This window comes from Syngnathoides biaculeatus, chromosome 18 (assembly GCF_019802595.1).
Source record: "Syngnathoides biaculeatus isolate LvHL_M chromosome 18, ASM1980259v1, whole genome shotgun sequence".
Taxonomy (NCBI): domain Eukaryota; kingdom Metazoa; phylum Chordata; class Actinopteri; order Syngnathiformes; family Syngnathidae; genus Syngnathoides; species Syngnathoides biaculeatus.
Genome location: NC_084657.1, coordinates 11,470,760 through 11,497,943, shown reverse-complemented (window position 1 = coordinate 11,497,943; position 27,184 = coordinate 11,470,760). Strand labels below are relative to the sequence as shown.

Genomic DNA, 27,184 nt, shown 5'->3' with positions numbered 1-27,184 from the left:
TTTTGAGGATTTTAGCTCTTTTTTTTTGGATGATTTTCTGATGTTAATATTTTGTCCATTACGTGTATAAATGGTACATACTTTTCAAACGGAAAGTTTTGCTTTCCTTCTTTAACTGGCGCTCACAAACTGAGCCTTTTTCACATTTTTCAAAAGTATTTTTTGACAGGTAAAAGCCATTTGTTGGGGCACACGAAATTTTACCATATTTCATGGAAAATGCGAGCAAGGACAAAGTTGAAAAGTATTTTAGGTAAGTTTTAGTTCGACGGTGCGTCGCACAGGGGCCAACTTGGATTTATTTATTGCTTGTACAGCGACAATCAATTTTAATTTCTATGTACTTTTTCAAAACAGCACAGCAGTGGCGGATGTCGACATGACGGTAGTTAAGCGGTGTCGCGTATCAGTTAATATGAAAACATCCTTACCGATCGATTGACGGAGGATTATTAGAATTGAAAAAAAAAAAAAAGCATCATTATTGCGAGATACTGTGTGCTCTCAAAATAAAAGTCTACCCACTACCGGTGTACACTATACACAAAAAGTTGGGAGATATTGAGCCTTTCTGCGAGTCCCTCTGCCGTCACCTCAAGATACTTTGCACGTCCGTGTCGTTTGCATTTTGGTCTGTTTGGCTGCCGCTTACCTCCACCCCGCCCCAGCTCAGGCCTACAGGTGCTTATGACGTCATCGACAGGTTACGACAGAGACCGAAAGAGTCACAGAAAGGCGCAAATGTCCAAACTTTCTGCGAGTCCTACTGTATATATTCGGATTGGCAAGATGTGATTTAAGGCGGATAAAATAAAGCTGGAGGTATGGTACGTTCGTCACAATGATCGGCCGATTATTCGTGGCCGCCCGTACTGGATGGAGCAGCGGGGGGAGGGGGGGGGGGCGGTCAGAGTCTTTCGACGGACACGTGACGCTCACGCCGTCGTTCAGCATCACACGGAGAGCCCACAAAATACAATTGTCCACCGTAGGCCGGCAAAGCAAAAAAAAAAAAAAAAAAAAATTGCTGTTTTCGCACAGACAGACAGCAAGCGGCTCGAAGATCTTGTCGGGAATAATTGCTTTCAAAACTCCCGATACGGCTTAGCCCCAAACCTGTTCCTTCCCCCCTTAAGGCAGAAAATTGCCCGGAGAAAACAGGAGTTTAAGGGACAAAAAAAAAAGAAAATAAGAAAATTTTTCTAATTTCAGGCTTCTGACAACGGAAAACACTTTTCCCCATTTCCGTATCGATGCAATTTCTAAAGAACGGTGACGTGGGGGGGGGATAATTTTTGCGTAAAACTGCAGGGTAAACTTCGTCCCGCCTGGCATGATATCGGGAGAAACGACAGCTTTTAAAGGTTTGTGATGCTGCCGCCAAAGGCAGAAAATTCATTGGTCAACGTCGCAGATTACGCCAAGAGTTCAATCGTATACATTCCCCAACTGCGGGTCGCCTTTGTGTGAAATCATACGAGTGATACTAAATCATTATTGAATAAATGCTGTTGTAAGCGAGCGGTTATTTAGCATAAGGCTCTCGTTCAACAGCCATCCATAAAGTGTCGCTATATCATTATTAGGACGATTACCTTGGCGTGTATTTCTGCAGTGAAGTGGACCGACCCCCACGGATCATGCAACTATGACGTTAGCTCTATTTTAGCATCGCAGCGGAAATATTAATACTGTAGCTTTATTCGCAGACAAACAAACATGTTGCGATAGCGAGCTTGGGATGGTTAGGGACAAAAAAGTGCAAATAATGTTAAAAGATGAGATGATGGAGAGCTTATTATTATGTGTATATGTAAGCAAACAGTTTAGCATGAGGACCGGAAAACTAGAGCGCAAAAAATAGCTTGGACCACTTTGATGTTGATATTTAGATTTGTCTCTCTCGGCTTGCTAGCGAGTAACTTTCCAGTTATTTAGCTATTTTTAAGACAACTTCTCCCGGTATCACGGGAAACGCCAAATATGAGCTTGGACCACTTTGTTAAAATTTGAATTGCTATCTATCTAGCTAGCTAGCTGGCTCGTCGGTTTCCAGTCGTTGTTAGCTTAAGACGTTTCTTTGGAAAAGTGGCACAAATGTGATCGGATAACGATCCAGTCTTGACGATGATTGATGAGTAAGTTCTTGGGGAAGAAGGCTTTGACACAAGGCACATGGTCTGTAGCTTTCAAAGTGTCCACGCCGTGTTCCGCCGCTAATAATTACGTCCGCCGACATCTGCGGAACGCGTAGCCAAACGTTCACCTTTTGTCCTCTCGCAAAAGTCCATTAACGCAGCGCAGGGGCTAAATCCGCACCGTGGAAAAGCACGACACCGCATTTGACCAGGTAAGTGACGACTAATCTTCCATAATCCGCCGTATAAGTGCTCTCGTCGTACAACAAGCCGCGGATGGATAATGGGCCGGGTCAACGGCAGAACGAGAGACGGGTCAGCGGCGTCGGTGCCAAAAAGCTGAAAGGAATTTTCCTCCGAGCCAAAGAAAAGCACAGCCAAATTGGTTTGCTTTTACCCCCCCAATGTTAATCCAGTTTCATTTAGCAACAAATTTGAGGAATCGCCGTAAAACAAAATCCATTTACCTGAAAAAATATTTTTTTAAATGTATGAAGAAAATGATACAACGTGAAACTTTTTTTTTTTTTTTTTTTGTGGGTGAAAAATTGCTGACTTCCATGAAAATGTAAAAACTATAAAGCTGAAAAATGTTTTTTTGGGGGGACCAATTTGAAAATTCCAGTACAACAAGATTACACTTTTTGGTGTTGTGGCAGCAGCAAAAATTCATTCCACGTTTTTGCAGGCATCGGCGAGCGATAGTCAACCTACGAAATGGCGGCGGTTAAGTGATCGATTAATAGTGAAATGATCGCCTTTGAGCAACCGAGACAAAAAAGGGGTGCACTGGTTGGCGGTAACCACCAGAGGCGCTGTTGATCTGGTCTCGGTTCGTTTGCTAAGAACAACGAGATGCCGTTAGCTTTTGGGGGCTACACAATTCCTGCGGCCGAATGACGACAGTGGCGTGAAAACAGGAGTCCAGAACATTCAGAGAGAGACTCCCGATCCCAATCAAGATATCAATGCCGTTGATCGTTAATATCCGAACCGAACAATCCGTCCCATCGAGTGCGCAAAACCGTCCGCGTGAATACGTCGCAGCGTCACGATGACGCGGTATATTTTGAAGCGAAGCTTGTGTTTGGTAGGCTTGGATGACATTAATATTTGCTTTTTTTTTTTTTTTTTTTTTAATTTTTTTTTTTTCCTGGACAGACAGGACCAGTCAATTGTCACGTTTACGAACGCAGGAGCCACAACTATCTAAACTATCCCAAAAAAAGAGAAATAAAAAAAAAAAATTGTGTCGGATAGGAGGAGGATTATCTGGAGAGAGGCGGTTCCGTGTTTTGGGCAGCTGCCTGGATTAGATGGCGGCGTCGCGGGGCAGACGGGGCGCGCCCGCGGGGGGCCTCCAGATGGCGTAGGGGGGCGCGGAATCCAGCGGCTCGACGATTCTATGGCGCAACCTGAGGCCGCCGAACCTGCGGCTTTGCCTGGGGACCCGGCCGAACGGCGAGGCGGTCTGGGGCCCCGGTGGGTCTGTGAAAGTGCGGCGGGACCTGCGTCTCGGCGGGTGTTTCTCCAAGAAGTGGGAGCCCCGGAGGAAAGGGATGCGGCCCCCCGGCGCGGGCCCCACTAGGCTGAGGCTGGTTCTGTCTGTGAAGGAGTCCGTCCGGTCTTCGTAGGCGAGGTCAGCAGGGGCCGAGCACTGCTGCAGCGGCCACCCGCCGCGGCTTTTCCCCCCGTTGTCCGCCGCGCTGCCCCCCTCGCCGCCTCGCTCCGCCCTGGCCGACTCCTCGACTTCCTCTTCCTCCTCTTCCGGTTCCTCCTCCGCCTCCGCCACGGGCTCCTCTTCCACCTCAGCCTCTGCGGCGCCCTCGTCCTCGTCCTCTTCGACGCTGGCGGTCGCCGGCGGGGTGCGCGGGTCCCGCAGGAAGACGGCGATGACTGTGATGTTGTCGCTGGAGCCGGCGTCGCGGGCCGAGGCCACCAGCTTGTGGGCTACCATGGCGGTGTCGCCGGCATTCTCCTGGAGGTGGTCACTCACCACGCGGACCGCCTCGTCCGGACTCACGGTGTCCCAGAAACCGTCGCAGGCCAGGAGCAGGTAGTCCTCCGAGCCGTCCAGCGGAAAGGCGGCGTGGTCGGCGTCCCCGCAGATGTACGGTTTGTGCTCCGAGTCGCCTGTTGAAGGATTTTCAGTTGATTTCCATGGAAAAAATTCCTCAAATTTTGCACCCTTTACAATTTGCTTTGACTCTGGGTGCTGGATTACCTATGGCTCTGGATACCGACAGACTGCCGTTAACCCTCCAGGTCCCGAACCAGATCACGCAACCTCCCAGAGCTTCGATCCTTTGCTTCTCGTCCTGCAGACATTTTATACAAACAATTTAGCTAATACCGCCGTTGGGGCTAACCAATGCAGTCGGTACGTGTTTTACAACGTTACCGACAAACAACATTTTGCTGTTACAGACCGCAGACAGACACCGAGAGCCCGAAAAATAGTTTTCCAAAACATGCATGGTGGTACCTCTCTCTTTGTGTTGCACGATAGAGCCCCTCTCCCATTGGCTATCGCCGTAGCATCTTCCTGACATCCCATTGGCGAGGCGGGACCATTAATCTTTACCCACGATATTTGGGTGTCACCGAATCACACGTTTTTCGCTTGTGCATTTTGCAAGTCTATTCGTTTTTCTTCACCGAGATGAAAGTTTAATGTACCTCCATGAAAAAACTAAAGCCGTTATGAACCGCGCACTAATTCTGGCTATGCTATGGAAGTTATGTACAAGGTAAAAACATTACACAGCAAAATCATTTCGGTTACCTCTCTGTCTGGTTTATGCGGTTTCATCAGCTCCACTACTTCTCCGCGGCGGACCAGAATGACCTGAGAGTCTCCCAGCCAGGCCACGTGCAACGTCCGACCGCGGAGGAACGTCACCACGCCCGTCGTGCCGCAGCGCAGGTTCTGCCAGAACGACCGCACGGGTTTAAGCACGTCAGTTTTAAGAGAAACGGACAAAATTTGCGGCGGGCTGGTACCTCCCGTGAGGCTTTCTTGACAAAGTGCTCGTCCGTGATTTTGAAGGCCCGGCGGAGGGCTTCGCCCGGGTCCTGGCTTAGAGAGTCCTGGCGCGCCAGGTTGACGTGGAGATGGTTGGCGGCGTAAATGGCGGCATCCACGCCGCCGTGTCCGTCGAACACGGCAAAGAATGCCTGTTCTTCCTGATCCTAAAAAAAAAATGTTAGGAAGAAAACTGAAAACAACTCGGGATGACTTGCCGATTACCACACAACAGACTTCAAACGTTCAAAGGAGTCAAATCTAGAGTTCGAGGCCAGTTTCGCTTGTACGGTATTTTGCTCATTTGGCCTTTGGAGCCAGATTCAGTTCGGAACGTGAAATTTGGTAGCAACGTTATCGCGAGTAGAGCCACAAAAAAAGTATCCAGGATCCAAGACCAAAAACCCGCAAGAAGTCTACCACCTTGGTTTGAAAGTGACATTTGAGGGTTATTTGGGCGATTTCCAAGTGTCCTTCCAAATTTGAATCTTTAACACTATGATAAATCAACCATTTTTATGGCGGTCCTGTCCTGAAGAGACTCGTAGGTGCCCCCTACTGGAAAAAAATAACCTCTACATCAGTTACATAAGTGCACATTTGAAAGCATGAGTCACTCCGTTTGATCAACCTTCTCAATTCCAAGACATTAGACCTTGGGAAAGAGGAAAAAAAAAACAAACGAAAAAAAAAGCTTTCAGGGCAAGCGGTCAAAAATTCTCGCTTTGCCACCTGAATGTTGAAGAGCGTGTTGAAGTCGGGGATGATGATGTGCCGGTCCTCCATCTTGCGCCTCATGTTCTTGATGGCGTGGATGGACGTTTCGTAGTAGGGCTGCGGGCGGCGGCGGTACGGCAGCTCCTTGGTCCACGCGCCGCACGTCTCGAAGAGCCGGTTGAAGATGAGCCGCGCCAGCTTGACCGCCTCGATCTCTGGGAAAACGGGAACGGGGGTCAATCGCGCAAGCGGCGGACCCCTTGGAAGGCCTTTTAGAATTGCGGTTGTCGCAGTCCAAATCCTAGGGTTGCGGGCCTTCTGTGCAGTACCACGTTGTGCCACAACTTGCCGGTCGGCGCTAAGCGTTACTGGAAGAAAAGCCGTGTAAATAATAGCAAGAAGAAGAACTTGAGAAGAACTCATGACAAGAATATAAGTCTGGGAGTAACGTCGTATGCTGCCTGTGTGATAGCAGCAGCTGATCAAAGGTGACATCTATGCTCATTTGCAGTAGCCCGTCTATGGCATTTGATGTCATATGCTACCATCAGGCGAACACACTTTCCTTGGATGAAATTGTATGGTTTTGTTTGAACCTTTCGGTGTTTAATCGTAAAGTCGACCGAAGCTATTTGTCAGGGATGAGGACCAAACCCATCAATATTTGTTCATGTTTTTGTACGGATGAAGCGGAAACGCTCGCCTTTGCACCGAGCAGCAGGTCCGTTCGGACCGAAATGATCTGCCAAAGTCATGATGAGGGCGCACTCCCAATTTTACCTGAACCAGATCATCGCAAGACAACAGTGCAAGTAACGCACTTCTTTTCAGAAAAAAAAAAAAATTAAAAAAAAATCTAATTTTAATTCCATTTGACAGATTTCCTCAAGATCCCGATGCAGGACTTATTTGTATTATTATGCTTGGCCCCTTTTGACCACTTCAAAACATCCACAAAATTCTGGGTATCTTTGCAAAATATTTTACAACATTGCTAAAATTCACAAAAAAAAAAGTCTTTCCCATTAAAAAATGAAAAAAGTTCAGCTCATTCAGAACATCTTTGAACCAGCTATCTGTATAGATGACATTTATATAAAGTTCACATTAAATATGCAACTCAGGCGTCCCTCAGAGCTCAACCCCAGGGCCATTCTCGTTCCACTACAATCACGCAGTTGAACTCACGCGGTAAAGGGCCGACTCCGTCTTCCACGCTCTTTATGAGGTGGTGAATGGTGAGGTCACTCTGGAGGATGCTGTCCGACGTCGCCCGGGCCAAGGCCGCCGCCAGCGAGCACGGGCAGTTACTGTGGATTTGGAGGAGGGGGGTGGGGAAAAAAAGACCACACGGTTAACATCTTCTCAGGAGTTTATTCACGGATGCACGCAAAGCAAATGCGTGAGGGCTGTGCAGTTTCCTGACACCATTGAGGATGAACTTTGGGGGGGGGGGGGACAAAAGATTGGAGTAGATGTAAAAGACGTTTTGCATTACAAATAAAAATTCTAGTTAGTCTGCCCGAGGACCATAAGAGAACATTTTGAAGTGGTCACAGAATCTAAAACAGCTGGAGTTAGTCATAAAAGGTCGATGGAAGAACTAAAAAAAAAAACGGAGAATCCTCAATAAGGGAAGTCACGATACGGGGGGGAGCATGGCGGGGGTCTCCGCCAGTTTCTTTTCCATTCATAACCCCCACCAACACTCTACGGAGTGGGGCAAATGCCGAGGAGAGGCGCTCCGATTGGCCGGGGCGGTCCCGGAGGAGACGACGTCGGCGCACCAATGAGAGCTCGCCACAGCTTGTGCATCACAGTCAAGTCATGCGGTGCGGAGGAGGATTAAAAGACGACGCTTAATCTCAACAGCCCGAAAATCAGACGCGCGTCGCTACGTAGGAATACATCTTTTGTTAAGCGAAACGTGATGTGAGGTAGTCGGATGGATGGCAGTAAAAATGAGAGCTGACGTGTTGCGGTGGGAAGGGGGGGGGGCGCGTTTGCATGTCATTAGCAAGACACACAAGTGTCATCAAGATGGCGGAGGGACGCAAGCGCTGTCACCGTATCACAAATCATGAAAACGACACCCCAAAAACAATGGAAATAGAAATCGGTCTCAATGACTGCCAGTTGCCGGATTGCACGTCTCAGGCAAATGGAGGAGGAAAAAGAGGACAGTGGCGAGTTTAGCGAGGCTAGCACGGTTAGCACATTACCGTCATTTCCGGCCTATAAGCCGCGCCTTTTTTTTTTTTTTTTCCCCCCATACGCTTTCAACCCTGCGGTTTATGCGGCGATGCGGCTAATTTGTACATTTTTTCCTAATGGCCGCAAGGGGGGGACACTCGAGCGGAAAATGTAGGAGACCGGTGGAATATATGTCCGGAGGAAGTGAGTTTTACCGGTCCGGCCCTGTTAGCACTCCGCTAGCGTGTTGCTACCGTGTCGCAGTGAGTTTTACCAATGTTTTTCCTTTTCTTTTTTTTTTTTTAAACGGCCCTGTTAGCGGTAGCGGTGCTAGCGTTAGCATGGCGGCAGTAGCATTAAACTCTCCGTTTACCGTCTTTCTTTGCAAATGTCTCGTTTTCAATGTGGGCACTTGGGGCTTTTAAACGGCTGCGGCCAACGTATGTACCAAATGGTATTTCCTTTCCATATGTACTGAGTGAGGCTTATAACCAGGGTGTAGGCCGGGAAGTACGGTAGTTCATTCGGAGGCTAGTGCTAGGAACTTACCGATGAAAGCACAGTTCGCGCACAAATTCACCCGAACTAGCAAAGTTACGGTTATGACTGAAACAATGAAAATCTTTAATTGACCCATCATATTTACATATTGTTTTTGGAATCATAAATCAAGGGGAACAGGTTTTTCAACTACTGTTGATGTTTGGTAACACAAAAATGCTTGCAATGTCTCAACGTGATCATTTATGATAGGACAATTTGAACTTTTGGTCCAGATTTTGCAAAAATCATGGAAGTCAATACACATGATTTGCCTTCGCGGGCCACATAAAATCACGCGGCGGGCCGGATCTGGCCGCCGGACCTTGAGTTTGACACCTGTGTTTTTAATGGTCTATCATGTGCACTTCTGTTTTGACTTTGTTACTATCCAAAAGTGGCAGATGTATGCACCTTGATTATTAATTTAGGCACACGGAGGTAAGCACGTCAGCAACATTAGCATGTGTTTAGACAGACTTTTAGCCCTTTATGTACTTATTAAGTCCTAAATATCTTTAAAATCTACCAAAATATAACTTTAAAAAAAAAAATGAAAAGTATGAGAAATATTCTGCAAAGTTTTGTTTTTTTTTGGGGGGGGGGGTGGAATTGCACAAAAGCATGAAAGCCGCATGAATTTTTTTGTTCCCACCTCTGCTTTTTAGCCTTGTGAGTCTTTCCCTGATTGATTTAACTTCCTCCTGAGCTCTCCCACAATGCTTTGCGCCACATTCGTGTACGCATTTGCCGATGACTCATGGATGCGGCGGTCATGTTTTTTTTTTTTCCCCCTGCAACGGAGCATCAAGGTTGTTGCCAGGGCAACAAGGAGCCAACTGACAGACAGTCAACCACGTCGGGCGTCCTCGTAACACTACGCCGGCGTTATTCCTTTGCTTCGTGCCAACGCCGAGCAGTGGAGGTGAGAGTGTCCTTTTCTCTCTCTCAAATCAATAAAAACATGATTTTTTTTGGGGGGGGGGAAGTAAAAACAAAGCCATTTGTTGTTTGTGTGTGTAGCAGACGCAGAGTCGAGAGAACACGCGATTCTCGAGAGGCGAGATTACATAATTCGCAGAGTGCCAGTTAGTTTTTTTTTTTTTTTTTTTTTACAATGGCGACTCCCTTAAGAAGGCTGTTAAGAGGATGGAGATGAATTTTTTTGTGTGGGTCACAACATTAGGTACACCTGTACATTCTAACCCAGGAAAACAAATTAGGGTTCATTAAATTGTGATATTTACATTTTATTCAAATTATATGCAGCACATATATATATATATATATATTCTGTAATGTTTTGCATTTAAAAAAAACAAAAAAGCGGGAAAAAATATTTTCCTGTCAATCAGAAAATGTGGTTCAATTCCTGTCTTGATTTTTCATGTGCTTTATTTTTATTTTGTTATACATTTTTATATATTTAATCAAACTTGTCTTAATTTATGAGAATTTTTACTTTTATTAATTTTATTATTAATTTGTCATACATATAGTAAAATTATTATAATTTGAATAAATTTTAACATGTAAAAGAATTTATAAATATCAATCTTTAAATATTGTATGTATGTATGTATGTGTATGTAATGTATTTCAAAAAGTTAAAAGTTCCATAAATTCTCCTTATAGGAGAAAGAACTGAAGTTAAAATCTGATCCCTTGTTAGAACATTTAATCTTAATAAATTATGTATTTTATACAAGACTTTTATTTGCTAAAAATTGTAATTAAAGAATATATATATATTTTACCTCCAGTTAACTAAGGAAACAAAATGCCTACTGTTAGCCGTCATATTTTATCGCCATTACATTATATTGATTAAATGTATTTATAAATAAACTGGTCAAAACAAATACTGAAAACATTTTCTTTATCATGTAATGCAATGCAATATGTATATATTGTACTTATCTATTTCAAATACGTTAAATGTAAAAATGTAAAACATTTTGTCTACCCCCACCTTCTATCTCGACAGCGTGTAATATTTTAATGTACCAAACTGCTTTGAAATGACAGCACAGTGCTTGTTAACATGGATGACATTTTGCCCAGTACACATTGTTACACACAAAAGAAAAAAAATGCAAAAAATGAATGAAGAGTTATTTGGACACTCTCAATTGCCCCCCCAGGTGTGATTGTTTGTCTCGATGTGCCCTGCGTTTGGCTGGCAACCAGTTCAGGGTGTACGTTGACAGCCGGGATAGACTCCAGCACTCCCCGCGACCCTTGTGAGGATAAGCGGTGAAGAAAATAGAAGAATGTAGAGGTTGAATAAAATGATCATATTAGTCACGATCGTGTTTGAGGTCACGCGCAGGTCAGAGTCATGCGCACAAAAACCCACAACCCGCCACCACCATTTTGCTGTGTCAGCAGTTCTATTTTTAGGCGCACCTCTGGACGTTTTGCCGAGCTCCGCCGCCGCTGCTGATGTAACACTTTGAAAGCCACGACGGGCCCACCCCGCCGGGCACGTCCGCCACGCCAACCGAGGTCTACCCTGAAAAACGCGCCGCCGTCGGCTTTCACCTGAAACGCCGTCGCGTCTTCTCCAACCAGCCTCGAATTTTTCAACTGGCCCAGTTTTGCTCGGAGAAAAAGACAAAACCAAACCAAAACAAAACCTTCAGGCAGGATTACGCAATCCGCCAGGCGGGTTGTTAGCACGGAATTGACGGGAGCCGATCGGGGACGGCCGGGCATCCTGCCATGACCTCAACTTGGTGGCATCAAAGAAGTGGATAATACTTAATTGAGGGGGAAAAAAGCCCGATAATAAATATACATAAAGCCCATCGGAATTTGTCCTCTCTTCTTTCAAAATGTGATCTAAAACCTCGAATGGTTCAGGCCACGAAGCCAGTTTTGGCTTGCCTGCGCTGATCTCAAATCCAAAGGCGATGCAACGACCCCATCTACAGGGATCGGGGAGTCATTGCAGCGGTTTTACAAACGTGAATTTCACAGAAAAGCTGGCTGTTGAAAAAAAATAAATCAACAAAAATACTCGCCGGACATTTGCGTCGGTGGCAGTAAACGGTTGAATTCCACGAATCGTGAATGAGTGAAGTAATTTTTGAATTTTTTAAATTTTTTTTATTTTTAAACCCATTACAGCAGGGGAGTCGAACTCATTTTTGTCGCTTGCCACATTGTAGTTACAGATCCCTCAGAGTGCTGGGATGAATATGAAACTATGAAAATCTTTCACATCACATTTACAGATCAAATTTATGCGCGAGTTATTGATCAGGGATCAAATCACTCACTCTAAATTGCCCCTAGGTGTCCCCATGTGCCCTGCGATTGGCTGGCGACCAGTTCAGGGCGTAGCCCACCCCCTCCTGCCCGTTGACAGTTGGGCAAGGCACTCCCCGCGACCGTGAGGATAAGCGGCAAAAGAAAATGGATGGATGGATGTACTTTACCTATTAACTGAGATTTTTAAAAAAGCAATTGAATATAATTGTAATAATTACAAATAATGATAATAATAGTAAAAAAATAGAAATAAAATGCTGTTTTTTTCCCTTCTGAGGATAAAACTTTTTTTTTTTCTAGAATATAATACTAGACTTTCTGGAGTCACTTCAGTAAACGTTAAACAAAAATACTGCTTTGTTTTGGTTAAATAATGACTTTTGTTTGGCAAAATTCTTGTTTAAAAAAAAATAATAATATTAATAATCACATGACTTTACTCTCGTCATTACTGCTTTGTTCACGCCACTTTTTAAATCGCGACGGAATTTCGAGGCGCACGTCGTCGTTATTTTGGATGGGATCCTCGGACCCAAAAGTTTGTCAGGCCCCAGCCTGCAAAACGCACAAACGCATCTTACGTAATGCTCGCAGCGCTCGGGTGGACCAGAATAGCTCCCGTGCAGCCTCGCGCTCAAACGTCGGGTTTTTTAGTCCTCCACACAACGTATCATTTGACCTCCTCTTTGGGTGTTCGATGGCCACACGCTCTGCAAATATCTTCAACGGCAGCGGCGGGAAGTAGAAAACGCACAAAAAAGTAATGAATCTGTATATTATTTGATGATTTATTTTTCTGAACATTTATTTTTTTTAACAAAATATAAATCTATAAAAGAGGAAAACTACTGAATTTTTGTCCTTTTTTTTAACATTTACCAATTGCCAAAACAGTATATATTCATTTTTATATTTGCACTAAAGTACATTTCACATTTACACTTTTTTTTACTTTTTTTTTCCCTCGCGAGTATTTGTACTTCTACGCAAGTGTAACGGTGTGCGCTGTAATATGAACAGCGCATGGAGAAGCACTTTTATTTTGAAAGGCAGCACACTTTGTCATTTATTCTTTTTCATTTTCCTCAACGTCACGGACGGTATAAGGAATTGTGTGGATAAAAATGTCCACTGGAGGGGGAGCGGCGGGGAATGCCCTACACAGGAAGTAGGTCACGTGCTTTATTTTGAAGCCACAACTTATCGGGTGGCGGTAGGAAATACTTCCTCTTGTTCGTGTAAAAGATTCTAAAGTAAACGTGAAGAGAGAGAGGATTAAACCAAATTGAGACCAGCCAACGTGCGTGTCTTCTCATTCATCCATCACCCAAAAAAAAAAATTTAAATCAAATTACAAAAAAAAAAAAAAAAATACACAATGGACCCACTACACAAGTACAAAATGTATTAAGACAAAAAAAGAAAAAATGGGGAGCTACGCGTGGCGAAAAGGCTACTAATTGATCACCGTGTGGGAAATTAATCCATGAAAACAGTCAAACAAAGATTGTATTTTCACCGGCGGCGGCAGCACTTCATCGCCAAACCATTGGAAGATGCAGACTTTTTTTTGTTTGTTTTGTTTGTTATTATGCAACCTCTCTTTGGGCGCTTCAAGGGCAAGACCGGGATTGTGGGTTTGTGCAAAAAGATGGACCGGGACCGCTTTGGCATTCACGTCACCTGCCAAATGTGTCGAGCGTGACTCATCATTTGAATTATGGCTGTATAAGTATGGAGGGGCGTGGGGGGGGGGGGTTGTCTCTTCAAGTGCGCAGCGTCCTGGCTTCTGCAGGATGGGGGGGGGGAGACGCGTCACACTTTTTTTTTTTTTGGAAGGTCACCGTGTTGTCAAAAATGAGGCCTCCTCTCCAGAGTTGAAATTAATGAACGCGCCTCCTTTAGAAACGGCGACGCGAGTCACTGCTGGAAAAGACCAGCGGGTCTCCGTTCCATTTAGATCCGGAATAAATCGATCCGTTTAAAATAAATCAAACGTCTGAGTTTTCTTTGTGTGTCAATATTTTTGGAAGATCAATTATAGATGGATAAAATAAAGGAGACGGGATGGAATTTTGGCGGCACGCTGGGGCAGCCGGTAAAGCGTTGGCTTCACAGTTCTGATGACCCGGGTTCGATCCCGGCCCCGCCTGTGTGGAGTGTGCATGTTCTCCCCCCGTGGCCTGCGTGGCTTTTCTCCGGGTGGGCACTCCGGTTTCCCTCCCCCACATGCAAAAAAGATGCAACCTTAATTGGCTACTCTAAATTGCCCCTAGGTGTGATTGTGAGTGCGACCAGTTCAGGGTGTACCCCGCCCACCTCCTGCACGTTGACAGCTGGGATAGGCTCCGGCAATCTCTGCAACCCTCGTGAGGATAAGCGGCAAAGAAAATGAAGGGATGGTTGGATGGAATTTTGTCACATTTTAGAACAGCTTCCATGTGTCTATTTTTGTGAAAAGATTAGATGATAAATCTGATGATGATAAACCTCTACTGCGAGGCCAATGCCGAGTACTATACCAGGACAACCGGGGGCTACTTGGAGGCTCGCGCCTTCTGTTTTAGCCCAGGGTGCGGGAGAAAAAGCATGAAAAGCCAAAACAAAGCATGGATTGTATTTTCACGTGAGTAAAGATCAAATTTTTGAGGTATCATCCATCCGTCTGTCCATCGATTGGGCGAGAGGAGCGGGGACAACCTTTGAATCGGTCGCCAACCAATCAATGAAGCTTCAGACGCGTGCTTCTTAGTTTGTGTCAGCGCATTCTTGTTTTTCTCTCCTCTGCCTTCCTTCCACAAGTCCGGACGGAACCATCGTAAATCCCTGGAAAGCGAGCGCACGGCAGAAAAAGCACACCCCTTTACATACAAATATTATCCTTTTGTGAGGCAACTGTGGTATTTTTCCATTAAATTCACGTTTTCTACTCATTCTGTGACTGGTTTGATGACACGATTGTTTTGAAACTCAACTTCTCTAAGAGAGACAAAAGTATGATAATCTATCGCATTTATTGATACAAATATTCCATACAGAAGCACCAATTAAATATGTAGTCATGTTTGGTTGCCCTATGGTGACATTAGAAAGGAAAGAAAAAAAAGAAGACATTAAAATTATTCAGATACCCTGTATGTATACCGGCTATACTGGGGGGCTGGAACGGATTAAAGGCATTTCCATTCATTTCAACGGAGAACGCTGATTTGAAACACAAGTGATTTGATTTAATAAAATCATTGTCACAGAATTGATGAAAGTCCTAAATCCAGCGCAATCAATTTCACCGTCGTCAATTGCGAAAGTGTTTAAATATCCTACACAGGGCTTGTCACTTTTCGGCGGCAAGAACTCAAGACGCCCTCGGGGTGTAATCCCAGCGAGACGCTCCGATTAAGGGATTACTCCCGCCGCTAATTTCAAAAGGATAGCCCGGGACCGGCGAGACGGCGGCCGGAGGAGGAGCGGCAGTGGCCTGGATGACGGAAATAACACGACGTGTGACACCCAAAAGCGCCCTGACGCAAATTTCCCCCGCACGGTTTGAAACGATTAAAGCGGCCGTTGGCTAACTTTTTTGAAAGCAAGCGCCACCTCCAAAAATACTTAGCGCTCAAGTACAAAGTTTCGCACTTGGAGTGTACCGAGAGGTTGAAATAAAAACGATCTACTTGATGTGCTACCCTTCACGTAGACTCCGCGGAGTTAAAGTGGGTCAACTGGTTTTTAAGTCCTGTGTATAAACTGGAGTAGCCAGAAAATACCTTTGGGGTATGAAGCAGGGCAACCCACTTTGGGCAAGGTCTCGGAACGAGGCTAATTTGGACTGGCCGTTAGCCATCGTTCTGATACCGAGTGCCTGAAATCCATCCATCCATCTACCGGTTTTCCGGGTCGGGTTGCAGGGGAAGTCGCTTCGGCAGCCACGCCAAGACTTGCCTTTCCCCAGTCGCTTCTTCCACCCCTTCGTATGGCGTTCCCAAGCCATAGTCTCTCCAACGTGTACTGGGTCGTCCCCGGGGTCTCTTTCCAGTGGGACATGCCCGGAACACCTCACCAGAGAGGCGTCCGGATCAGATCCCCCAGCCGCCTCATCTGAGAAACTTTCTTTCAACTTGTCCGCAGCGTGGTTCCTGACGCAACCCCCTCTCGGGGAGCGGAGGCCCCAGCGGGATACGAACTCACAACCCCCGGTTTACCGAACCACTCCACTATGGGGCTACCCGACCCACCTCATCTGAGAGGTGCCTGAAATCCTTTTGCAGGAAAAATGAGTGGCATAGTTTTGTTTTGTTTGATTTTAAAGTTGCTCCAGAAAGGCCCCCCCAGAAACTCGAGAGGAGTTTTATGTCTCCTGGGGCTCAAATCTCCCGGCCTCTCGAAGCTCTGATTAAACAGTGAAAAGCCAGCAGACGGACAGATGGCGGCGTGAAAGAAGCGGGACTTTCGCAAAGTCCTCACATTCTGTTTGGGACTTTTTTTTAGGTAAACTCTGCGACGCTTCGAGCGCAGATCAAGGAAAGACGTGTGGGAAAGGGGGATAGGGGGCCGGGAAAATTCAGTTTGGGGACCTTCGATTGGAATTAGAATTCGGAACGGCGTCTTTCCCTTTTGCATTTCTCACCGCTTCGATTTGAAATCAATCAAAAACGGAAACCTGATTTGAGTGTGTGTGTGTGTGTGTGGGGGGGGGGGGGTTGTACCCAAACTGGAAATTTTATTTTAGGGCCGAGTGGGCCGGCTCTCGTGTGAAACTAGTTCATATTGAAAGGAGGTCAGTTCGTTGCAAAACATGTGGGGCGCTCTGATTTGTCACCGTCAGAAACCATCTTTGGCGTTCCAAAATCCGGCTTGGTTCTGGATCATTTCTGTAATAATGCGCGTCCCAGAGTGACGTTGCGGTAAGCACGGCGGCGACATCATCATCATCATCCTACTAGCTGGATGCTAATGGATCTCTGTGGAAATGAAAATGCTCGGGGGCTTAAAAAGGTGCTTACAATGAGACGTGATGTCCCAGTGTGTCGGAGAACTTTGGTCCAGGTCGTTGGCCTCCCCATCTGTCGCTCCCTGCAGTCCTTTTTTTCCCCCTCCTAAACGTGTATAAATAGCGGGCAGGAAAACAACCGTTTGACTCGTTCGGGGCGCGCTCTGGCAGACCCAAAAAGATTCGTGCCTGCGGAGTGCTGCCACCGCACCTGTTTTAGCCATTTTCCATTAAATGCCTAAAACTTTTTCATTGTCTACTTACAGAGTTCACCCGCAAAAATCCCAGTTCACGGTTTACTTTCATGTGTTCCGTCGATGCCGAACGGAGTCGACCCACAAACTGAATTCTCACAGGCTCGGTTTGCGAACGTTCCCCTGTGAACCGAACCGGCGTCCCCATTGAAATGAACAAAAACCGAAAGCCACGTTTACCTCGTTTTAAAAATCAGTGCGCAGCGAAGACATAAACTTGCGCGTCTGTGTTCTGTTTGTAATTATGAGTGTACCCCTTTAAGAGCGGAGGGGGCGGCGTCAGGTAAACTAGGAAGTAGAAGTAGGCTGACCAGGAGACTGTGTTCTTCAGTGTTCAAAAAAAAAAAAAAAAAAAAAAGACGTCAGGCTGTGGTTCACTGCGCTGGGTCGGTTTTCATGTGAGAGCGCGCGATAAGTGCGCAATTGCGCAGTTGAGCAGCTGAGAGGGAACATTGGTCAAGACGACACAAAATAAGCGACGTCTTTCAGTATCGATGTCTTTCTACTCGTCACAAATTTTAGGCGCGTGATTTTTCGTGCTCGACTGCGGAGATTTGCGAGTGTGAAATCACAGTGACTCCTCCCACATCCCCAAAACACACAACATTAATTGGACACTCTAAATTGCCCCAAGGTGTGACTGCGAGTGCGGCTGTTGTCTATTTCCATGTGACCGGTTCAGGGTGTAACCCGCCCGCCTCCTGCCCGTCGACAGCCGGCATAGGCTCCGGCAGTGCTGCGACCCTCGTGAGGATAAGCGGCTAAGAAAATGGATGGATGGACACAATGGAAGATGTTTTGCTCCATTCATTTGTAAAACTAAATTAGCTAATTTAGAATTTGATTAGTCCGTCCGTTCTTATTTCGAGCGTGCTCCGAGTCAGCTCGCTCATTTCCCAAACGGCCTCCGGAGTGAATAAGAGGCAGGTGGACATTAACGCTCGCCGCGCTCGCGCTCGACTGCCTGAGGAAATCCTCATTAACGAAAACCTGTTGGTGGTTCCCGGGAACCCGTGGGTCCTTGACGCACGGGGCGCCCCCTGACGTGTTTGGAGGTGGACGTGTCACACCCAATCGTCAAAAGAATTAATAAACATAACTTTACCTTAAAGTCTGCAACCTTAATTGCGACTCACGACCAAGAACTGTGAAGCAACACAAAAAAAAAAACTGGCATATTTCTTTATCCTCCCTGAAAAACGGCTAATGTTATTGCAGTTTAGCTTAGCCCAATTACAGTAGTTGTGAAATGCTTCATATGCTTATCAAAACTATTTATTTCCTTACATTCCTTTTAATTATGTTTTCATGAAGCGCGACACTACGCGGCTCGATTTTTCTTGTTTCGAGAAAACATTTCAAATCATTTTAGTCGGGTTTTTTTTCCCCGAGGCCGGAGTGGATTCCTGCCAATTCGAGTGATGTCAAAAGGGGAAATATGATTTGAGATGCGAGTGTTTGGAGCGCTCACGCAACAAATTCAACTCGTATGTCAAGGCACCACAATGTGTGTATCTTAACCGAATTACTTGTTGCTTGTGTATCGGTACACATCTTGCCCATGAGCTTTACTGCTTACGTAGTTTTGAACATAGAGCGAGGCCTCGGTTCTCGACCACAATCCGTTGCAGAAAACGGTTCGAGACGTGATTTGTTCAAAAACCGAATCGATGTTTCCCATTACAATGAATGGAAAAAGAAATAATGCGTTCCAAGCCTAAAAAAAAATGTCTTTTTCAAGCATTTGTTTTAGCTTTTCCTGATGATAAATTGCATAGTAGAAATCCATGTATATTCTAAATACTTCATAAAATAACTTAAGAAATATATTTTCTGCTCAAAATGTATGTTTTAGTAGTAGAGTACGCTAGGCTGGGAGTGCATCGCCGGCCCCCAACCTTGTAAACTTTTTATTTCCCAGGTTACACTGCGTGGATGAAATTTCTCACATTTAAAATGTGTACCTCGGTCAAATAAAAACTGGCAAACATTGGTCCAGTATATGTGCTAAGCGTTGTACACTTTTTTTTTCTTCCTCTACCTTCCTCCTCTTCACTGTTTTCATCGTTCTTCTCCGACTTACTACTACGTCTTGCGCAACAGTCACAGATATCACCGCACTCTCTCCAGCACACTTTCTCGTAACTTAGGGATACAAACCGGATTTTTATTTTTTTTATTCCACAAGGCATCAGTAGCCAAAAAATAACAATAATAATAAAAAGGAAAAGAAAAGAAGCCACAGGACGGGAAGGGTGGATAAACTCTTTCAGATGAAACTTGCAGTTCCCGGGAAAATATAAAGGTGAAGTTACAACTAATCGATTCATCGACAATTAATGGACTGTCAAATTAATTGACAATATTGTTTGATCAATTAATCATTCGTAAACCTAGCTGAACTTACATTTGTCCAAATTGTTGGAATATCAGCCTCTCAAAAGCAACTATGCTCATATTTATGTAGTCCTCTGTCAAAAGCAGAATCATATTCCACTTACAAAAAGTCACTTCATTAAAAAAGAAAATATGGAGTCTGTTTGATGAAAATAAAACCTTTGCAAACAAACTTTAAACAGGCAAACTTTCAAACTTTAAAAAATATCAATATTTTTGCAGATTTTTCAGACATATGTTACAGAATCGCAATCAATTCAAGGTGATGCAATTTCTGCGCCGTCAATCAGCAAAAAAAAAAATCTATTTTTACCTAAATGGATGGAATTTTTAAATCAGATTCATCGAAAAAATAGATTAGTCATCAAAATAATCATTAATTATCCATCTGCTGCGTTTTGTGTTTTATGATAGCATGAAGCGAGGGGGGCGGCACGGTAGCACAGCTTGAAAGCACTTGCCTCACAGTTCTGAGGACCCGGGTTCGAATGTGGGACCCGCATGTGTGGAGTTTGCATGTTCTCCCCGTGCATGCGTTGTTTTTCCTCCGGGTGGGCACTCCGGTTTCCTCCCACATCCCAAAAAATTGCAACATTAATTGGACGCTCTAAATTGTCCCTTGGTGTGATTCTGAGTGCGACTGTTGCCTCGATGTGCCCTGCGATTGGCTGGCGACCAATTCAGGGTGTGCCCCGCCCGCCTCCTGCCTGTTGACAGCTGGGATCGGCTCCAGCACTCCCTGCGACCCTTGTGGGGATAAGCGGCTAAGAAGATGGATGGATGGATGAAGCCAGGGGACGTAAACCTGACGAGATTTACCGTAGGTGGCCATTTTCGTATTTAATTTTGTTTATTTTTGCGTTGTGTGAGATCGTAATTTCTTTCAGGAACACTTGAAAAAGTCAAATTTGAGTCCAAATATGATCAAAGGACTTGCCATGGGCACAAGTTTTAAGTTAATAGACCATTTTTTTTTTTTGATTAATCGTGGATTTCCCAGGACATAACCCACCCCCTGCCCCCGCGATAACTTGTGTAACTTGACTGAAAAACCAAAAAGTTGCATCATTTCAAAGCCTACACTGTACGTGAACGGCCCAAAACGCCGGATCCGTCAGCTTGCCTCCTTAAAGCGACGCAGCGTCCTCCGGCACAGGCCTATTATTAGCCGTTCACCCCGGAGACAAACTAATGACACGTCGGATGAATCACCGGACCCGCCGCCTCCGACCTGCAGCGCGGCGTCCGTCGCAACGTCCACGTAGGCCGCGCGCGGCGGGCCTGCGGGCCGACGCGCTCGCGTGCCGCCGAGTCTGCTCGGGCAGCTGCAGATGGTCGTGCCAAAAACGTTTTCACGCGTGAGGCTGAAGGAGGCAGCCCCCCGCCCCCCACCCCCGCGAGTCACGAGCCAAAGACAATGAGGCGGACAGCGAAAGGAAGCGACTGATGGCGCGGCCATTTATTCTGCACGGGGGAGAACATTTTGAGTTCTGCGGCGTGACAAATCACGACAGAAGTTTACGTATGGAGCACGTCTGAAGCCACACGCCTCACTTAAGAAAAAAAGACGAAGCCAACCTCCAAAACAGTCGGAAAGTTGGGCGATGAGTGATTCGCCAAATATGTCAAAGCTGTGTTAACTGTTTAAAAAAGGTATGAAATTAGCATCGTTTTTATTAATAAGACTTAATTAGGCCACCAGGCTATGGACACGCTCCAACAGTGAATTCACAAAACGTAAAAATTTCAAAGCGATCGAAAGCGGAAATTAACATTTTAATTAAATTAGTTTACACAATGAGAACAACATGAGACGCGCCGATTGGATGGATGGATGGATGGATGGATGTAGATAGATAGATAGATAGATAGATAGATAGATAGATAGATAGATAGATAGATAGATAGATAGATAGATAGATATAGATAGATAGATAGATAGATAGATAGATAGATAGATAGATAGATAGATATAGATATAGATAGATAGATAGATAGATAGATGGGGAGAGAGATAGATAGATAGATAGATAGATAGCGATAGATAGATAGATAGATAGATAGATAGATAGATAGATAGATAGATAGATAGATAGATAGATAGATAGATAGATAGTTAGATGAGAGCTACGATAGATAGATAGATAGATAGATAGATAGATAGATGATAGATAGATAGATAGATAGATAGATAGCTAGATAGATAGATAGATAGATAGATAGATAGATAGATAGATAGATAGATAGATAGATAGATAGATAGATAGATAGATAGATAGATAGATAGATAGATAGATAGATAGATAGATAGATAGATAGATAGATAGATAGATAGATAGATAGATAGATAGATAGATAGATAGATAGATAGATAGATTTTAGCTACGTTGAAGAAAAGTTTGTGAAAAAAATTCTAAATATAAATGAAATATATTTCATTTTAATTGCAAAATGCAACAGCATCAAGTATCGGTACGCAGTATCTCAAGTACTTGGATGTAAATACTCACGATCGATAATAGAGGAAATGCAAAACAAACCAAAATAAAAAAAGCCAAAGTACAAAAACGTCCGCCACAGTTTACACATGTGGGCATGAGCGAGGTGCTCAGCTGACCCATAATTGCTATTCCCGCGAGGGCAGCCGGCCTGTTGCCATGACGACCATTGTCGGCGAAGCAAGGACGTGTCGAAGCGGCCATATTGGCGCACGTTAATTGGTACGACGCCAGTCGGCCGAGGCGCTCGCACGTTTGCGTTTTGCGTCTCTGAACTGTTTGGGTACAAATACCCTCATCAGCCGCCACTTTTTTCCACACGCTTTCAACCCTGCGGTGGAATATATGTGCCGAGGAAGTGACTTTTACCGGTCCGGCCCTGTTAGCGCTGGCGTGTTACTGCCGTGTCTCAGTGATTTTTTTTTAACCGGACTTGTTAGCGCGGGTCTAGCGTTAGCACGGCGCTCGGGTTAAACTCTATGTACCGTTTTTCTTTGTACATATCTCGTGTTTCAATGTGGGCACTTGCGGCTTTTACACAGCTGCGGCGTACGTGTGTACCAAATGGTATTTCCTTTACAAACGTACTCGGTGGGGCTTGTGACCAACCGGGTGCGCGCTGGAGGCCGGGGGTCACGGTAACCGGCCTTTATCGGCACTCACCGTCGGGCTTTCAATATGTTTAGGGTGAGGGTCTCGACTTTAATCAGGGACTAGCCTCCAAAACAGGTTCATGGAAAAACTAAATGTAGCCTCGATAGTTACAAGTTACAGAAAGAACGCGCGTGTACATGTTGGTCCAAGGACGTATTTTAATAAAGATACCTACAAGTATATTCTGACAGACGAGCTTTGTATGTTGGGGAGAGGTAAAGATTAACCTGGGTTGTCGTGAAGAGTCTTTGACATGTGCATATTTCTGCATGTACACAGGGCCAGGGGGGTATTCCCCCCCTCCAAAAGTCTCTAAGTCTCTTTACCTATTTTTAAGGTAAAGTTGTAAACTAAGTATTTGGATAAGCATTTGGGGGGGGTGATTTAACTGTTTTTTTCACCCTACCTCCAATTAATAGTTTGGGGTTTACTGTACTGTTAAGATTGTTTAGGCCTAGTAGACGGTTGCCCCCCCCCCCACACACACACACACAAAGGTCATGATTTGTGTACACATAATGAACATACAAATATGGATTTGTAAATAGATTCAATGCTCAATTCCTATTGGTTCCTGCAAACCTTAATGTCACCTGGAAACACTTTGAAATAGCATCACAGGCATCAGACAGTCCAAAAAAATATTACACCAGCCACAGGACAAAAAACAAAAACAAACAAAAAAAAAATGAATGAGTGATGTTCCTCCTCCCCCCCCCTCCCAGATCGAGCTCAGACGGAGACCCGGAGGAAATTTGGTGGGAAGCCATTTTCGCAAAGCCAGACTGGGCCCGGTCCAGCGTAGCCGACGCAACTCGAGCCAGAACCGCTTTTTCGGAGACTCGCCGACATCAGGGTTTCCCCCGGTACGCGGGATTCGTGTGGGCGGGCTCTCGTTTGAAAAAGGCAAATATTTTTTTCCGTGTTTGTTTGTCCACAAAAAAAAAAAAAAAAAAGTCTGGTGACAAGACTGGGCAGATAAAAACTGGACTTTTTGGGTGACCTGATTGACTTATTCTGTAAACATTTTGCCGCGTGTTCGACTATTCCATTTCTCAACGTGTTTTGCACAACCTTTTTTTTTTTTTTTTAAATAAAGGATCTCAATATCAAAATTCCCAGAATGTGTTTGATCCATGAACACTTCCGAAGACATCCACTTCCTGCCTTTCCCTCTGTCCCGTTTGATAACAGGTGTCAAACTCTGGGCCCGGGGGGCCAGATCCGGCCCGCCGCATGATTGTCACCTTCAATGTTTTTTTTTTTAAACTGTCATATCATAAATCCCAACGTTGAGGTATCGCAAGCGTTGTTTTACATTACCAAACGTCAACAATAGTTGAAAAAAACCCATCACCCTTGATTTCTGATTCCAAAAGTAATTCATAAATGTCACGCGTCGATACAATGAACCGATAAAACGATTTTTATGGTTTCGCAGTCACAGACCGGAACTACAATGTGGCTCTCAACAAAAATGCGTTTGACGCCCCTGCTCTATATCACTGCTGCAACTCGCTGATGACACGATAAGGTTCTGATATCTGGAATTTGGCCTGTTTTACTGCCACTTCTCATGCCGCCTGCCGCGCCCCCCCCCCCCCCAATGCCTCTTGCTCGAAGGGGGTTTACAGTAAAACGGGTCAAAATATAGATTTTGGGAGGTTATCGTGTCACCCACGCAACAGAGAGATGAGAAGAGTCATAGAACATGGATGTCCCTGGAGAGGGGGGGGGGGAGGGAACAATCCCTTTTGTTGAGTTTTGTCGTTTGCCTCCTTAAGAGGAAAAACAAGTTGAAACAACAGTGCAAGACCATTTAATCAAACGTGTAACGCAAGTAAAAAAAAAACTAAAAAAAAAAAAACACCACCACTATTTGTGACGGATGACCGCAAGAGCAGCAGGAACAGGAAGTCCCCCCCCCCCCCCCCCCCCCACACACACCGAGCTGTCGTCACATCGCCGGAGGAAGCGAAGAGGGTGGGGATGGAGTTTGGGCTGCGACACAATAACAAGCCGGCCTCGCGACGCCGGGGCACTCGTCAGGAAGGAAACGGCAAGCACATGACGCGAAAGCCGAACGCTAAAGTGATAGCCTCGGGGGGGTGGGGGCGGGGGGGGGGGGTGGCGTTAGCGCTTCCGGCTCGCAGTCTACAATTTTATCCACAAGGTGACAAAATCCCTCTCATACGAAGTAACCATGAATCAATCGCCGTGACAATTTCATACACCGGTGACCCGAAATCACACCGCTCCTTGCGACCATTGATTTCATCCATGTGACCCCAGGTCACAGGTGTCAAAACTCAAGGCCCGTGGGCCAGATCCGGCCCGCCCCGGCAAATCACGTGCATTTTTGTTCAAATCTGTACCGAAATATGCAATTGTCACATCACAAATGATGACCTTGAACTATTGCAAGCATTTTTTGTGTAACCAATCATCAGCAACAGTTGATTAACGCGTCAAAGACTCTCTATGACAACCCAGGTTAATCTTTACCTCTCCCCCAACATAAAAATGAAAGATTTTTTTTAATGGTTTCAGAGTCATAACGGCCCTCTGAGGAAAACCGTAAGGACAATGTGGCCCAGCGACAAAAATGAGTTTGACGCCCCTGGTTGACAGGTTTCGGGTTTGAATCTTGGCTCGGGAGCAGCGGTTTCGATGAGCAATACAGTCAAAAAGGGCTCAACAGTGAACACTGTAAATAAAACTGTCTATGAACTCAAAGCTTGACTAATATTTTGTATGGCGACACGGTGGATCAGCTGGTAAAGCGTTGGCCTCACAGTTCTTGAGGTCCCAGGTTCGAATGCCGGACCCGCCTGTGTAGAGTTTGCACGTCCTCCCCCTGGCTGCGTGGGTTTTCTCCGGGTGGGCACCCCGGTTTCCTCCCGCATCCCAAAAACGTCCAACATCAATTGAACACTCTAAATTGCCCCTCGGTGCGATTGTGAGTGCGACTGTTTGTCTCGACGTGCGCTGCGACTGTCCGGCGACCAGTTCAGGGTGTGCACCGCCTCCTGCCTGAGATAGGCGCCAGCATTCCCTGCTCACCCTTGTGAGGATAAGCGGTTATGAAAATGGATGGAATATTACGTATATGTATTGTTTTCAGGATTACTCAATCACACGCACTAGAATGCATCCAATTTTGTCCGACACGCTGAAAAACACAGCAAACTGTCAACATGGAAATGATGTAACGGGCGACTTCGCGTGTTACTTTTCCCGACTCTTCCCACGCCGCCGTTTGTTGATTTTCGCCGTGCGCTCTGCGATTGGCTGGCGACAAGTTTCGGCTTTTAGCGCATCTCTCTCGCCAATCGGCGGCCGGAAAATAGTGCGGCTCCCGCTCGAGCCTAATGAGGACAACGGCAAAAAAAAAATAAATAAAAAATAATCAATGTCTGGATCATTTGCGTGTTGCAAAACATCCCCCTTTCATCCCCCGCAAGTTCCATTATTAACCCCCGCCACCAACACATGCTCTCCAACGCCACTGGAGTGCCTCAGAGTACCTCCACACGCCCACTGAGTGTTTTTTTTTTTAAAAAATATATATATATATATATATATATATATATATCACACTCCTTTCCAGACACAAGTGCGGCGCGGGTGCCCTAGAATCCTAGATGAGTACTTCCCTTGCCAGCGCACTTCATTCTGCACCTATTTTGGATTCTAAACCAGGCCAGCATCTCATTTTCTCACTTTTTAAAAAAAAAATCATTTCTGCTGTTCACACGCACACACAGGCACACACGCACACACACTTAATCCGGTTCAAACTGCACAGTAGATTATGTAAGAAGTGCATCATGTTCTTGAATGCATCTTCTGCTGTATTTTTTACCCTCCTGTATGGAATTTGTCAAATGGAGGCAAATAAAAGAACCGGTGGGGTTATTTTTAGCCTGCGAGAAGATGGTCTTCCTCGACCACCCCCCCACCCCCACCCCCACCCCCCTGCGCCCATGCAACGATGACGTCAGTCCGTTACGCAAAACCGGGGGTTCACCTTTGGATTTGATCAGAACCAGAATCTTTTTTTTTTTTTTTGATTTGCCAAGTGTGTCAGAAACACAAGTGGAGAATTCATCAAGTGGTTCCGCAGCACGGTCGTAACACAAATGTGCAACTGAAGATAAAATAGCGTTATTATTTATTATTTTTTGGGACACACCCATCTCGTTTGAGGTTAGCGGGCATACGAATCACACTCGGTCGGGTTCGGCCCCCTTTTCTCGCGGTCCGTGGGAACAGGAAAGTAAGTGTGCACTTAACTATTTGTAGAGGTGCTGCAGACACAGATCGAGGCATTCCCCCTCCACCTCGTCCTCGCACACCAGGTCCGTCAAGGGGCGAGAGGGCAGCGGGTCGCTGTCCTGCAGAGGAGGGCTCATCTCCCGGAGAAAGAGCTCCAGGAACCGTCGGAAGGTTTTCTCCTCTGCTGCACAGCCGGCCATCATTGCTCATTCCTGGACACAACT

The 27,184-nt window shown here is 45.5% G+C and overlaps 1 protein-coding gene across 1 annotated transcript; it reads right to left on the bottom strand.

The window, feature by feature from the left end:
• Positions 1–117: 117 nt before the first annotated feature.
• LOC133491749 (protein phosphatase 1E-like) lies at positions 118–27,166 on the bottom strand. The gene is made up of 7 exons (XM_061803309.1): positions 26,979–27,166; positions 7,069–7,190; positions 5,896–6,095; positions 5,142–5,330; positions 4,924–5,067; positions 4,363–4,456; positions 118–4,271 (listed from the first exon to the last, which is right to left on the bottom strand). Exons 1-7 carry the CDS (start codon positions 27,161–27,163, stop codon positions 3,451–3,453), a joined length of 1,755 nt encoding a protein of 584 aa, XP_061659293.1. The 5' UTR covers positions 27,164–27,166; the 3' UTR covers positions 118–3,450.
• Positions 27,167–27,184: the final 18 nt, after the last annotated feature.

Bases quoted from the DNA above. Each gene is read 5' to 3' on its own strand.
- LOC133491749 (XM_061803309.1), bottom strand. From the start codon at position 27,163: ATGATGGCCGGCTGTGCAGCAGAGGAGAAAACCTTCCGACGGTTCCTG. The intron at 7,191-26,978 runs GTTAAGTGCACA...CCAAATCCACAG, and splicing joins CTGCAGCACCTCTACAAATA to TAACTGCCCGTGCTCGCTGG. The intron at 5,068-5,141 runs GTACCAGCCCGC...TCGTTCTGGCAG, and splicing joins TCAAGAAAGCCTCACGGGAG to AACCTGCGCTGCGGCACGAC.